At 32.5% G+C, this 12,344-nt stretch overlaps 1 protein-coding gene across 1 annotated transcript; it reads right to left on the reverse strand.

Annotated features, from left to right (window-relative positions):
- Positions 1-485: 485 nt before the first annotated feature.
- LOC139487883 (cytochrome P450 2B4-like) lies at positions 486-11,939 on the reverse strand. The gene is made up of 4 exons (XM_071273049.1): positions 11,560-11,939; positions 5,319-5,837; positions 2,774-3,217; positions 486-829 (listed from the first exon to the last, which is right to left on the reverse strand). The coding sequence occupies exons 1-4, from the start codon at positions 11,909-11,911 to the stop codon at positions 648-650; spliced, it is 1,497 nt and encodes a 498-aa protein (XP_071129150.1). The 5' UTR covers positions 11,912-11,939; the 3' UTR covers positions 486-647.
- Positions 11,940-12,344: the final 405 nt, after the last annotated feature.

Below are 12,344 nucleotides of genomic sequence, written 5' to 3' on the forward strand. Positions count from 1 at the left end.
ACGAGATAACTATCTTGAAGGAACGACATAGTATCTTGAGGGAACGAGATAACTATCTTGTGGGAACGACATAGCATCTTGAGGGAACGACATAGTATCTTGAGGGAACAACATATTTTTTTTTTATTTCATGGCCGCATTCTGCCACCGTAGTTTTTGCTGTCTAAATCGCCATAATCACATAGGCACACGCTATTAAATTTTAAGAAACAATGGCCAAAAATCGTTATTTTTCCTACTTTTGGCATTTTTTATGCTCTTTTAACCCCCTCAACTCACCCATTTTTTGAAATTTATGGTTTTGAAATTCATTCAAACAAATTTCAAACTTACGGGATTATTTTAACGTGATAAATAGCTTTCCAAAACAAAATTTGAAAATGAGAAAATAGGGGGCAAAAGGCAGGCCTTATCGTACCCTGTCCTTTGAATTGCGCCACCGAAAGAACATTGTTCAAAAATAAGGAAATTGACATATTTCTCAATATATTTATTTCGTCAATCAAGAAACAAGTAAACATTTTTTTTTAAACTTGAAACAACATTTGACATTTCAGTTTGTTTCTATCAAATTGCAATAAATATGATCACAATCATAGTCAAATGAATCAAAAAGGGAGGCAATTGCCAAGAGTAATTGAAACACTTCAGTTCCTTAATTTTGCTCTGAGTTTGTATTCTGCAGGAAAGAAGATAACTCCAAACATTCTTTTCTTAGCGGGTGGTCCCGATCCATCAGGTGGCAAAAATTTAAACTTTCTCACAAGGGAAACGATGGTTAAAAATAACTCTTGCCGGGCCAACACTTCTCCAGGGCAGCTTCTTTTGCCTAGAATAAGTAATATACAATATAAAATATTACCAATATCACATTCATTCCTTAGCATATGTAGTTGCTAGAACAAATATTCATCCTGTCTCACTGGATACATATCACAGTACAAAATCAACATTGATTTAGTTTAAACACGTTTACAATTAGTTAAATGTAATGTACACTGGTTTCGCATTAAATATGTTTCTCGGACAAAAGAAGAACCATTATAGTAAAAATACGGTCTTCAACACGAAGCCTTGGCTCACACCGAAAAGTAAGCTATAAAGGGTCCTAAACATTACTAAATGAAATTATATTGAATTAACCTAAGCTTATATGGCATGACATGATTTCTACTATATCTATACCGTCATTTCCTTTCCATACTTCTCGTGTATTTTGAATATCACAAGTACCCTCTTTATTGTATTCCCAAAAATTCCAATGCGTTAAAAAGGATCGTTGTCTCTTGAAACCATTAATATGCGATTCCTCATGGTTATATCAATAAAATATCAAGATTTAACACATATTATTCGACTTTCGATACATACGATTCGCTCGTGTATGTAACAACGTTTTAGATTTTAACGAGAGAAATTTATGTATTACTGAAAAATTATTACACCAGGGTTTTCGATATCACAAACTAGTCAACACTTTTACTAAATTTTATCATCGGTATAAGGACATCATTCGTAAATATAGCTCAACATGCAGACTTTTTATACGTTCAGGTATTTCACATCCAATCTTTTATGGAAATATTCTTTATAAAGCACAAAAATTTTAGTATTCACCTCAGCAGCTTACAAAACCTTTTAATAAACTTATTAAGAAGGGATATAGTTACGATACTGTTGTCAGGTCATTAAAGATTGCATATTTTGGCGTTAATATTGATTCACTTATAGGGTCTTTGCATCGGAACTAAACACATTTATTTAAAAACCAGTGGTTGGCATGACACGGGTTATGTTCTTCTCATATATGTTATGATGGTAAGATAGTTAACCCCTAACGGGAAGGATTGTGCCTGATATTCATATGATGAAGACGTAATCTTTCAATCAGTTTAATCTAAGTCTGGAGCTGGCATGTCAGTTAACTGCTAGTAGTCTGTTGTTATTTATGTATAATTGTCATTTTGTTTATTTTCTTTGGTTACATCTTCTGGCATCGGACTCGGACTTCTCTTGAACTGAATTTTAATGTGCGTGTTGTTATGCGTTTACTTTTCTACATTGGCTAGAGGTATAGGGGGAGGATTAAGATCTCATAAACATGTTGAACCCCGTCGCATTTTTTGCGCCTGTCCCAATTCAGGAGCCTCTGGCCTTTGTTAGTCTTGTATTATTTTTAATTTTAGTCTCTTGTGTACAATTTGGAGTTTAGTATGGCGTTCATATTCACTGAAATGATATATATATTTGTTTAGGGGCCAGCTGAAGAACGCCCCCGGGTGCGGGAATTGTTCGCTGCATTGAAGACCTGTTGGTAACCTTCTGCTGTTGTCTGTTCTATGGTCGGGTTGTTGTCTCTTTGACACATTTGCCATATATATTCTCAATTTTATTTCTCATGGTTTGTTTTTCGTTATTGTTTTATCATGTGGCGATTTACATTTTCAGAATCTATACAAGTCATGTATGCAGGCAGAGTTTTTTATTTGCACCTATACCACATTTTCTGATATCTTTTGTCGTTTTATGATTTACTGTTGTGTATGTGGTTTGGTTACTGTTGTTTATAGCTATGAGTATGTTAAAACATAAAATTAAAGCTAAGAAGAATACAGTAAGATTTTTCGCAGTAACCAATAAGATTAAGAATGAAATCGAAGAATGCGTCAAGGAGACAACACACCGACTAAAAAGCAGCTAAAACGCTACCAGTGTGTCAACACAGCGAAAAATTGAAGAGTGTTATATGCCTTCTACTTTTTCTTTTACATACCTAACGAAAACGGTACATTCAATTTGGTCATCGATGTAGATATTTTAGATCCCTCTAAGAATCTATCTGGTATAAAATCTTCTGGGTCAGGATAAATGTTCTTATCAAAAAGTACAGAATCCAAACTTGGGTAGATAACAGTCTCAGCAGGGATTTTATACCCTTGGAATTTAACATCAACCCGAGAAGACCTTGGAGCAGACAATGGTCCCACATTCGATACCCGCATGGTTTCGTTGCAAACAGCGTCACAGTAAGGCATATTCAATCTGTCATTCATATCAGGAGGGCGTTCTAGTCCAATAACGTCTTGAATTTCAAGAAACATTCTTTCCTGTATTTCAGGTTTGCAAATAAGATGGAGAATTGCCCATCGTGTGTTTGTGGCTGTAGTGTCAGTTCCTGCCAACAAAAAATCACGGCATATTCTTACAAGCTGTCGTTCTACAAATAAGAAAAGTACAGAAATATTTTTAAACGTAGGTCTTCTTTCATAGTTTAGAAAGTTGTAACACGCATACTAAAAATATCATAAGTATAAAGTTTAACAAATTCTTAGAGCTATGAGCTATCTCTTGAACATTATCATATTCGAATCATAACGTGAGTCAAAAACATTTTTACACACAATAAAATAAAAGAAGTATAAATAAGTGCTCCACTTAGGTTTTAAACATTTTTATTGACTACCAAGGATATTTACAAAAAAACTATAAAATTTCAAATAAAGTTTGCAATAACACAGCTACGTGTGGTTTCGTTGAACTTCTGACAACTCATGTCATACTATTTTATATTTAACCAAAATATAACTGTTTCTTTTAAATGTAAAAATGTAAATGACATTAAATCAAAACCAAAATTAAATATAAGTAAGGCTGTGTGGTTTTTTTTCTACGGAACGGATTATTGGTAAAAAAATGTTTATTTATGTATAAATCTTTACGATGATATGAGTTTATGGATCATATTTGTTTGGGCATGACCACATGAAACGTTGTGTTGCATATAGTACTATGCAATAGCAGAGTCTATAATCCCTTTCTATAAGGAATTGCCAAAACAATGAGTTGGAAAGTAAGTAACCATAATATGAAATAATTTGCATTTATTCAATGTTTTAGGCAGAATGGTTTGCATTCATAAAAAATTTTGGCAGAGTTTGGTTACTACTATACTAAATCAAAGATTAATAGTTATTATTACATCTTTTATGTAAACTATTGTCAAGTATGAATTTTAAAGTTGCACATACCTCGATTTAAGACACTTACGTCGTTAATATGAATTACAAATCTCACATTTGAATTAAGAAGATAAAAGATTAAATGTTATATGGTTACGTTGAAATTTTTTTTAGTCAAAGAGTCAAGAATTCGCATAGGTACCAGGATTATAATTTAATACGACTGACGCGCGTTTCGTTTACATAAGACTCATCGGTGATGCTCAGATCAAAAAAGTTATAAAGCCAAACAAGTGAAAAGTTGAAGAGCATTGAGGACACAAAATTTCAAAAAGTTGTGTCAAATACGGCTAAGGTAATCTTTTCCTGGGATAAGAAAATCCTTAGTTTTTCGCAAAAATATATTATTCATTATGTTCCATGACAACGTTTACGAGTTGACACTATGAGTGAAACTAGTTTTTCCTCGTTGTATGTTCACCACTCACTTTAAGAAAAAAAAATGAAAATCTAATACAACTTAAAAACAAGAATGTGTCCATAGTACACGGATGCCCCACTCCCATTTTCATTTTCTATGTTCAGTAGACCGTGAAATTGGGATCGAAAATATAATTTTGCAATTAAATTAGAAAGATCATATCATAGGGAATGTGTTTACTAAGTTTAAAGTTGATTGGACTTCAACTTCATCAAAAACTACCATGACCAAAAACTTTAACCTGAAACTCCCACTTTCATTTTCTATGTTCAGTGGACCATGAAATTGGGGTCAAAAGTGTAATTGGGCTTTAAAATTAGAAAGATCATATCATAAGCAACAAGTGTACTAAGTTTCAATTTGATTGGACTTCAGCTTCATCAAAAACTACCTTGACCAAAACTTTAACCTGAAACTCCCATTTTCTATTTCTATGTTCAGTGGACCATGAAATTGGTGTCAAAAGTGTAATTGGGCTTTAAAATTAGAAAGATCATATCATAAGCAACGAGTGTACTAAGTTTCAAGTTGATTGGACTTCAGCCTCATCAAAAACTACCTTGACCAAAAACTTTAACCTGAAACTCCCACTTTCATTTACTATGTTCAGTGGACCGTGAAATTGGGGTCAAAAGTCTAATTTGGCTTTAAAATTAGAAAGATCATATCATAAGCAACAAGTGTACTAAGTTTCAAGTTGATTGGACTTCAGCTTCATCAAATACTACCTTGACCAAAAACTTTAACCTGAAGTCGGACGAACGAACGAACGGACGGACGGACGGACGGACGGACGAACGAACGGAGCCACAGACCAGAAAACATAATCCCCCTCTACTATCGTAGGTGGGGCATAAAAATGGAAGAACAATTCTTACCTGAGTATACAGAATCTTTTTCGTTTTGTCGCTTCTTCATCTCAGATAAATAAGCATCAGCATAATCGACTAGATTATTTTCATCAAATGTTTGCTTATGCTCATCAAGACATTTCTGGACAAATGCGTCTAACTTTCTTTCGACGTCCAATAATCTTTTAGCATGGAAAAGATCTCCAGGGAATGATTCCAAAACTGGTATCGCGTCTAATATTCCAGAAAATTCGGAGTCTGTTAGATGCTCGTGTAGCATATCTCTGATTTTCATCATTTGTGGGTCATCATAATCAAAACGACGATTGAACACAATAGATGTTACAATGTTAGAAAAAACACCTTGAATAAGTGGTTTCAATGTAAACATTTCGCCTTTAGTGTTTTCAATTGTTTTTAATAAAATTGTCACCTCTTCAAGGATTTTGTCCTGCAGGCTGCGTTTTCCTAATCCGAAATCCTTCAATGTCTTTTGAGTAAAAAATCTGCTTTCTTTCCACAAAAGACCACTAGATCCAATAATTCCTGAAACAAAATAAAAACATTGCACAAGGTCATATTTTTCTCGAACCGTCAATGACGTCTTTACACGATATCCATTGTATGTTACATGTGTACTGAAATCATACCACGTCTCTTTATTTTTATACTTACTAAAGCAAAACATTTTAATCGTCTTTGAATATATTGTGATAGGTAACAAAACATTGTCCATCGATTAATTAGATTTTGTTACTAGGGTAATTTAAGGCAACAGTAGTATACCGCTGTTCAAAACTCATAAATCCATGGACAAAAAACAAAATCGGGGTAACAAACTAAAACCGAGGGAAACGCATTAAATATAAGAGGAGAACAATGACACAGCATTAAAATGTAACAGACATACACACATAAACGGACCAAGCACCAGACAAAACCCTATGAGAACAATAAATAAACGTAAAACTGTTGCAGATCTGTCTTGTAAACATATTGATATTGATTAGTATATTTTTGGCTCATAAAGCGGTGTGCTTTAAGACTATTTCACCAGGATGTACACCAATCTATTGTGAATCAAGAAACATTGTTATAATTTGGATCCTCAATGCTCTTCAACTTTGTATTTATTTGGCTTTTTAACTTTTTTGATATGAGCGTCACTGATGAGTCTTATGTAGACGAAACGCGCGTCTGGCGTATAAAATTATAATCCTGGTACTTTTGATTTCTATTATAACTGCAGAGTTATTTTCAATATATATAAGGAGCCACACGACACTTTAGAGTTCCAATAAGATTGTCTTTATGGAAAAGTATACAACATATGTACAGTGCCCTAACTTGTTTACATCATCTTTTTTCTCTGGTGAATAGCAATGTAACCCCCTCGTCTTATTTGTATATTTTGGAAAAGGTTCATGTGGTGATTGGCATATTGTGTTACAATAAACTCATCATATAAACCAGGATTAAATTTTATATTTACACCAGACACGCGTTTCGTCTACAAAATACTCATCAGTGACGCTCGAATCCAAAAATAGTTAATAAGGCCAAAATAAAGCACGAAGTTGAAAAGCATTAAGGACCGAAATTCTTAAAAGTTTTGCCAAATACGGCTAAGGTTATCCACACCTGAGATAGGAAAGCCTTAGTATTTCAAAAATTCCAAATTTTGCAAACAGTTAATTTATAAATATGACCATATCAATGATAATTCATGTCAACACAGAAGTAATTGTTAATGTACTTGTAATTAATATGGTTTTGGGAATCGTTTATCGGAATTTGACTATTTACCGAATTTGTTTTCACATAAGCAACACGACTAGTGCCACATGTGGAGCAGGATCTGCTAATCTTTCCGGGGCACCTGAGATCACCCCTAGTTTTTGGTGGGGTTTGTGTTGCTAATTCTATAGTTTTCTATGTTGTGTCATGTGTACTATTGTTTGTCTGTTTGTCTTTTTTTCATTTTTAGCCATGGCGTTGTCAGTTTATTTTCGATTTATGAGTTTGGTATCTTTTGTCCCTCTTTTATCAATCTACAACATTTCCGTGAATTCTTTAATGTCTTAACATGTTTCCTCTAAGTGAACCTGGTTCCTGGTGGAAACATGAACCAATGCAATACTGAGAGCATTATACGTTTGTCTTTGATAATCGGGGGAAATCGAGAAAAATGTCCCTTCGCGGATAACAAAACATATCGTTTGATGTGTTTGTGATTTTGATTTTACCATTTGATTAAGGACTTGCCGTTTTGAATTTTCCTCGGAGTTTAGTATGTTTGTGATTTTACTTTAATACATGTAGATACGTAGATATAGAAAAGTGGTGTAGATTAAATATGATGAGATAAACAGATTAAAATTCAAAATTCATAAATGGGCTTACAATCTGTGTCAACACTATGTATGTACAAATTCTATTTTAATATTTTTAATCAGGTTGACTTACTGTACCTGAACTTTAGTCCTTGACTGTGTTCTGAACATATGGGGCATTTTAATCAAAGCTGTCCTACGCAATGTCATAAGACCAATGTTAGATTGCAATGACACCATTATAGACAGGAAGATAGGTTGAATATTTGAAAAGAATATAGATACAAATTATACTTTAAACGATATTAATAGATGATATTTGACATAACTGTCTGCAAGACAGTTGATGACATTTTCCTGTATAAATTGTGAATATCATTCAATGATTAAAACAAAAATGGAAAAAAAGTCAAAGATTTGCTACAAAGCCAAAAAGCAACAATACTCGTTAACAGCAAAATGCAATGACCGTGACTAACGTGTATTCTAGTAAAAGTTACAATCCAGTGAGTAACGATTTAACCAAGGCTTTTCAATTACTATATGGCTAAATTACTCTTCTACACTATTAACTCCATTTACTGCATTTCAACTACAAAGACCACATCCTACTCTAGCATATAACCAAACTTCACGACGTAATGATGCCATGCGGAAAGGCATGCGAACATAAGTGGAAGCAATTGATAAATTTTTCGTATCAGCCCCTAAGCATCTTTTTCAGAAAATGTGATATTTACGTAAATTTGATGCTTTTGTGATGCAGTGAAAATTAAAAGTTATAAACTCTTTATTAATAATTATAACAAGCATATCAATCAAGATACAGACAAAGACAATAGAATATGATTATGATTTTTATCACAAATAACATGCAAACAAGAATAAGAGAGAAATAAGTCTACAAAGGATGATAGGTCAGATTTAAAAAAAAATTGTTAATACCATTAATTTTGTATTATTTTTTTTTATGTTTTAATGCTGTCAAAAAAGAATATAAGTTAAGTTCTACTTCATCGCTCTTATCGTTTCAAATAAAAAAGTCAGATAATCACTGAATTCATATATTAATTGCAAGTCATCAATTGACATTATCGAGTCTAAAAGATCCTCTTTTTGCAATCTTTCCATTTCTGAAACTAGTATTACCCGATTAACATGTCTCGGTGTAACAACTGTTGACATAGAAACACAATCAATCAAACAAATTACATATTTACTGACATGAGATAATGTTATTCAAACGTTGGTTATTACATATAAGTAAAGTCTAATTAATAATGATCTGAAATCTTGTCCTCGTCCATGAAGTTTGAAAGATATAACGATACAGATATATGATGATAATTCGCACAATAACGTTTTTATCTGTAAGAAAACTCTGTTTACTATTATGGTTACGTGTATGATGCTAGCAGATATTTTGACGATGAATTCTTTGTAATAAATCCTGATCTTTCTGAATATGCATACGAAATTAATCCACTTCATCACACTCTTATCAAAATCAACGTTAAAATCAATCGTTGTCCCTTTTTACACTTGCTAATTTAGAATACCCAACATGAAAACAATACGTTAAATAACTTCATTCGTTTGAAGTGCTTTTCTGGATTTACCATAATTAGGAATGGTCAAAGCTTAATAGAATGTATAAGAATTAGTTTTGTTATTACTCATGTCGGTATCGAAGTTCTAACCACTGAGCTGATGGTACCCTTTTACACTAAAACTACTCAGAGTCTGAAATGCCAGACGTTGTGCTCGACAAGTGAAATCAAGCACACATTTTAAAAGAGGGACGAAAGATACCAAACTGACAGTCAAACTCATAAATCAAAAACAAACTGACAACGCCATGGCTATAAATGGAATTTCATCAAACTATATAGCTATCTCAGTTATATATTGATCTTACTGAATCCCATGTCGTTTTGTAGTTTGGTGTATTGCTGTCAAATTTAAGGATTAAATAAATCTAGATAAAAAACCTAGAATTTGCATTTCGGACTAAAGTTAGATAGTACATTCTTTTTACAAATTTTTTTATTACTTTTTCAAATTAATTTGGATTTTCAGCAAACTGTACACCTATCTCAGTTATATATTGGCCTTACTGAATTCCAAGTTGTTGTGTTGTTTGGTATATTGCTGTCAAATTTAAGTTTTTTTTAAATTAATCAAGGTAAAACAAAAAGCTAGAATTTATGTTAACATTAAATTCAGATAGTACACTTAAATTTTTTTTCTAACTTTTTCAAATTAACTTTGATTTTCATCAAACTATACAGCTATCTCAGTTATATACTGATCTTACTGAATCCCATGTTGTTATGTATGTTGGTGTATTGCTGTCAAATTTAAGGATTGAATTAATCTAGGTTCAAAAAGGTTAAAGAAATTATCAAAATTGTTCTTATTCTGGTGTGAGGTATAAAGCAATACCTCCTGCATGGGTCAAACTCATTAAATAGATCACACGTACCAGAGTGTATTCAATTCTAAATAATGTTCATTCAAAATTGCAACATCCTGGTAAACTTAAATCGCAAGGCCTTTTGAATTCAATAGATAAATAATACAAGAGTTTAAGAAAAGTAGGGCTTTCTTTTTACCTGTAAAACACACATATACTGATGTAATTACACATTATTAAAGTGCTTTTTGTATGCGATGACTATTCTAGTTTTAACAAAACAAAGTTGTCATTTTTTAAATTTTATAACTTTTTTCAAATCAACTTAGATTTTCATTGCACTGTTCAGCTATCTTTTTTTATATATTTATCTTACAAAATACCAGGTTGTTTTGTATTTTGATGTATTGCCGTCAAGTTTGGGGACTTAGTTTATAGGTAGGAAAAGGCTCAAATGTTCAGTTTTGACAAAATTCAGATAGATGCCTATAATTTAAATATTTAAATTTGACAGCCATAAACCAAATAATTTGTTTTTTGTAAGATAAATAAATAATGAATATAGCAGTGGATTTTGATGAAAATCCAAGTTGCTTTGAAATAGTTATAATTTTTTAAGACTGAAAATTCTAGCTTTCTTTACCATGATTAATTAAACCCCAAAATTTGACAATAATATGTCAAACATCATTTCAACCTGTTGTATCTAATATAGTTATCCCGCAATGTTAAGTCTTTGAGAGAGTATGACCTTGGTATACTGTAAAGACATTAGATCTACTGTTCAGTAATGTTTGTGGGCCTCTGGTCTTTGTTTTATGCCCTTGCAACTCAAAGGTGGAGGGCATATTGTTTTACCCCTGTCCGTCTGTCCGTCCCAATATTGATGTATAGTTATTAAGCTTAACATATCCTAAAGTTTGAATCCTAGGAAATTTTCACTTTGTTGCTGTTTGTACATGTATATCGACGGTGTGCATGTGTTCAGGATTTTGATTTTTGTTAATATTCGCTCTTTGAGAGATAGTTGAACTTTGTCACTTTTTGGAATATTTACTTACATAAGAGGATCGTTTTCAGATAACTCCTCTTACAGTTTGAATGCTAGAAAGGTTTCACTTTGCTGGCTATTGTACACATATTGAAGATGTGCATGTGGTCAGGATTTGAATTTTATTATTGTTTGCTCTTTTGGGAGATAGTTGAACTTTAACATATTGGGGTATAAGCGGTTAAATGATAAAGTTATTGTAAAATAACACTTTATATCTGCGGGTGAATCAATTTTGTCTCCCACCATAAATTCTCAAAGAAAGTCCTACATTGACTTTGTTATAATACAGTTACTTCAGAGTAGAGTGCGAGGGCATCACTTTGTCTAGTTTTCTTTTATGTTTGTGTATGTATGTGTGTATCACTTTGCTACAATCCCATTGATATATATACATATACTTAATTTTATACTGTAATGTACAAAAATAACACAAGATCCGGTCGCGTATTTGCATAATCTGTTTACCTTGATGTTGTAATAGCCTTGTGAAAAAGAAATTGTCTGGTCTATCACTGAACATGTCACCTTGTTTCACTAAAGCATCCTTTAAATTCTCGTATCCATTTATAACTACTATCCAACTCGACCCCAACTTCAAACTGTATATATCACCATACTGTTGTCGTAATTCACGGAAAGCTTCAATCAAATTTTGTTTTCCTGTGATGGACATCATGTTTCCAACGACTGGCCAGAGACGAGGCCCGGGAGGCATTCCAGACGGACGACGACATTGCTTTATTAGTGTATACGTTATAAGACCGAACAAAACAAGAAACAAAATTGACGATGCATCAGTGAAAAGAGAAAAATCCATCTTATTTTATGAAAAATGAGACAGGTATACTGACCTTGTCACTGATAAGATAAAATTTGTTTTAAAATGTTATTAACATTTGTTACATGATAATGTACGATTATACGATCAACTTATTGTACTAAATGTTTTTGGTTTATATCCTTCCTTTTGGCATTGAAGCATAAGATCTTCGACCAAAGACGAGTTTACATGAACATTTCAAATGATATGTTGGCAGAATCTGTTGTTTTTTTAAATGTTAATTTAGTTAACATGATTGTTATCATTATTTCAAGACTCCAATATTATTAGGGCACAAAATACTAACAATACCAAGTTTCATATGGACATATTGATGGTCAGTTCAATCAAAAGTTCTCAATATCAAATCTGTTCCTATTTTCGCTAACCAATTGTAAAGATCCTTTTTTTTCATTTTGGCAGATTCAAA

This window comes from Mytilus edulis, chromosome 9 (genome assembly GCF_963676685.1).
Source record: "Mytilus edulis chromosome 9, xbMytEdul2.2, whole genome shotgun sequence".
In the NCBI taxonomy this organism is placed as follows: domain Eukaryota; kingdom Metazoa; phylum Mollusca; class Bivalvia; order Mytilida; family Mytilidae; genus Mytilus; species Mytilus edulis.

What these genes read in the sequence shown, in the direction of transcription:
- LOC139487883 (XM_071273049.1), bottom strand. Translation starts at nt 11,911, where the DNA reads ATGGATTTTTCTCTTTTCACTGATGCATCGTCAATTTTGTTTCTTGTT. An exon ending in AAAAGATTCTGTATACTCAG is followed by an intron (nt 3,218 to 5,318) that starts GTAAGAATTGTT and finishes TCTTATTTGTAG; the next exon opens with AACGACAGCTTGTAAGAATA. An exon ending in GAATGTACCGTTTTCGTTAG is followed by an intron (nt 830 to 2,773) that starts GTATGTAAAAGA and finishes TACTTATTCTAG; the next exon opens with GCAAAAGAAGCTGCCCTGGA.